This window comes from Quercus lobata, chromosome 12, assembly GCF_001633185.2.
Source record: "Quercus lobata isolate SW786 chromosome 12, ValleyOak3.0 Primary Assembly, whole genome shotgun sequence".
Lineage (NCBI taxonomy): Eukaryota > Viridiplantae > Streptophyta > Magnoliopsida > Fagales > Fagaceae > Quercus > Quercus lobata.
The window spans coordinates 40,064,224-40,066,695 of NC_044915.1; the positions used below are offsets into that span (position 1 = coordinate 40,064,224).

General features: G+C 36.4%; 1 protein-coding gene across 1 annotated transcript; it reads left to right on the top strand.

Annotated features, from left to right (window-relative positions):
- The first annotated feature begins 202 nt into the window (after nucleotides 1-202).
- On the top strand, nucleotides 203-1,882 carry LOC115972092 (transcription factor bHLH93-like). The gene is made up of 4 exons (XM_031092241.1): nucleotides 203-828; nucleotides 959-1,117; nucleotides 1,225-1,392; nucleotides 1,539-1,882. The coding sequence occupies exons 1-4, from the start codon at nucleotides 262-264 to the stop codon at nucleotides 1,623-1,625; spliced, it is 981 nt and encodes a 326-aa protein (XP_030948101.1). The 5' UTR covers nucleotides 203-261; the 3' UTR covers nucleotides 1,626-1,882.
- The last annotated feature ends 590 nt before the right edge of the window (nucleotides 1,883-2,472 follow it).

Consider the following 2,472-nt stretch of genomic DNA (forward strand, 5'->3'; position numbering starts at 1 on the left):
TTCGATTGCAGAGATTTCGGTGAAAAAGACATGAAATCACCCGTAGAGAGAAATATGAGAGAGAGAGAAAAGCAGATTCCAATTTAATCTTTAGGTTTTAGGTGGCAATAGATACAACATTACACATACTATAATGTATAATGCATATTATATTATAGTCTGTGCTCCTATATATATATATTCATCAACTCGGTGCAACTTCATATTGTCAAAGTATTTTTAACTTTATAGACTCTATCCACACACAAGAGAGCAACATCTATGGATATGGAACTCAATGAGAATGTCTTCTTAGAGGAATTACTAGCTCTGAGAAGAGACACTTTTGAAACAACCCCAACAGAAATGAATGAACTATTCAATAGTGGCTGGAGTTTCGATTGCTTTGATCAAAACCCATCAGCCATTGCGTTTCCAAACTCTTGCTATGAACAGAACTTGGATAGTACCTCCTACACTTTCAATGAAGTGTATTGCCCATATGGCAATGAATTCTCAGCTCCACAGCTCACTGATTCTTCACTCACCACACTTGATACACCACCTTTCCCTGTTCAAGAAGACTATCCATTGTCCATGATGGAAGAAGAACTGGGCATTCTCGGGGATGGGATTCACAACTTGGAGGTGCAAGCTTCTTGCAAAGTAGAGCCAATTCAGTCTCCAGAAGTCCCAGTTTTCAACATGGATACGTGCCTACAGGGAAAGAATCGAGCTAAGAAGATACAGGGCCAGCCATCAAAGAATCTAATGGCTGAGAGAAGGAGAAGAAAGAGATTAAATGATCGCCTTTCAATGCTAAGATCCATTGTTCCCAAGATAAGCAAGGTAAAGTAGGAAGACTCACTTTTTATATAATTATTTTTAACTATTCCTTACTCACACTCTGAGCATGAACGTGGTTCATTAAGTTTATATGTGGAGGCTAATTTGGTTTGTTTGGATTTTGATTTAGCAGATGGACAGGACATCTATACTTGGAGACACTATAGATTACATGAAAGAACTCCTAGACAAAATCAACCACTTGCAACAAGAAATTGAAGTGAATTCAAACGTGATGGGCATTTTCAAGGATGTAAAACCAAATGAGGTTGTGGTTAGAAATTCACCAAAGGTAAGGACTTTATCCACACTGCTTGATTAGTAACCCTTAAAACTAAGTACTACTTAATTGAATTAACAGAAAACTTAATGAGGTAATTATCCATGTTGTCTTTTCAGTTTGATGTGGAGAGGAGGAATGTGGATACAAGGGTTGAGATTTGTTGTGCAGGGAAGCCAGGGTTGTTGCTATCAACTGTGAATACCCTAGAAGCATTAGGCCTTGAGATTCAACAATGTGTCATTAGTTGCTTCAATGACTTTGCAATGCAAGCTTCTTGCTCAGAGGTACTTGAAATAACTCTCTGGCAATTGCTCTTTGGTGCCTTTTTTTTTGTTTTTTGTTTTTGATTTTATTTTTATTATCTTTTTGACTTTTTGCTAAGCAAGTGAAGTTAATGTTTTCTTGTCTTTCATTCTTGTCATGCCAATAGGAATTGGAGCAGAGAACACTACTAGGTTCTGAAGACATAAAGCAAGCATTGTTTAGAAATGCAGGATATGGAGGACGATGTCTTTGAAGATAAAAAGAGAGGAAGAGGAAAAGGGGTAAAGTTGGGTGAAGCTTTTAGAGATGGGTTTTCAAATCTCTGTATTTTCAATGAGGTTTGCAAGTGAGAGTTGAAGTTTTCTTCTTCTTCTTCTTCTTTTTTGTTTTTTTTTTTTTTTTTCCAGATTTCAATAAGGGGTAATTCCTTGAGAGCTATGTAATTTTTGCTTCAATTGAAGAATGAAGACGTCTGCTTAATGCAAAATTGTTTTTTTGCTCCCCACATGCCCAAGGAAAGTAAAAGTTTGCTACATTCAATAACCATATAATGCAGTGGGAATGTTTTTGGATTCTCTCGGAACTTTAAAGCCCAATCTAAGCCATTTTTTAAAGGCTATATCTCAATAGTTACTAGTGTTTTACCACTACCACAAAACCAACTTTCATCTGGTGGATGTTGATTTTCCTAATAATTTAATTATCGTGTAACAAAATATAAAAAGAAAGAAGATAATTGTTGCTCCTATATCTTCCAAGACTTCCGTCAATAAATTATCAGCAGGAGATGATATGGACACAGAAAAAAAGAAAAAGGCAGAAGCCTGAATAAGTCACAAGCATGTAATTTGTGAAGGAGACACTCCAAAGGTGGTCCATCCACTCCAGAACTCTAATACCACCCTTCATTGGTCTATTGAATTCTTTTGCTAATTGGACTATAGTTCATGCTCTTTTGAGAAGTCAATTTTATCACCAACGAGGCCACAATATAACTAGATGGACCCTTTTGAGTAATAGTATCGAAAGGATTCATCTTTGCGCTTGGGGTTTTAGAAGAGAGTTCCATCTCGATGTAATTTCTTTGGTTTTTTTTCCTT

Bases quoted from the DNA above. Each gene is read 5' to 3' on its own strand.
- LOC115972092 (XM_031092241.1), top strand. From the start codon at position 262: ATGGATATGGAACTCAATGAGAATGTCTTCTTAGAGGAATTACTAGCT. The intron at 1,118-1,224 runs GTAAGGACTTTA...TTGTCTTTTCAG, and splicing joins TGGTTAGAAATTCACCAAAG to TTTGATGTGGAGAGGAGGAA. The intron at 1,393-1,538 runs GTACTTGAAATA...TCATGCCAATAG, and splicing joins TGCAAGCTTCTTGCTCAGAG to GAATTGGAGCAGAGAACACT.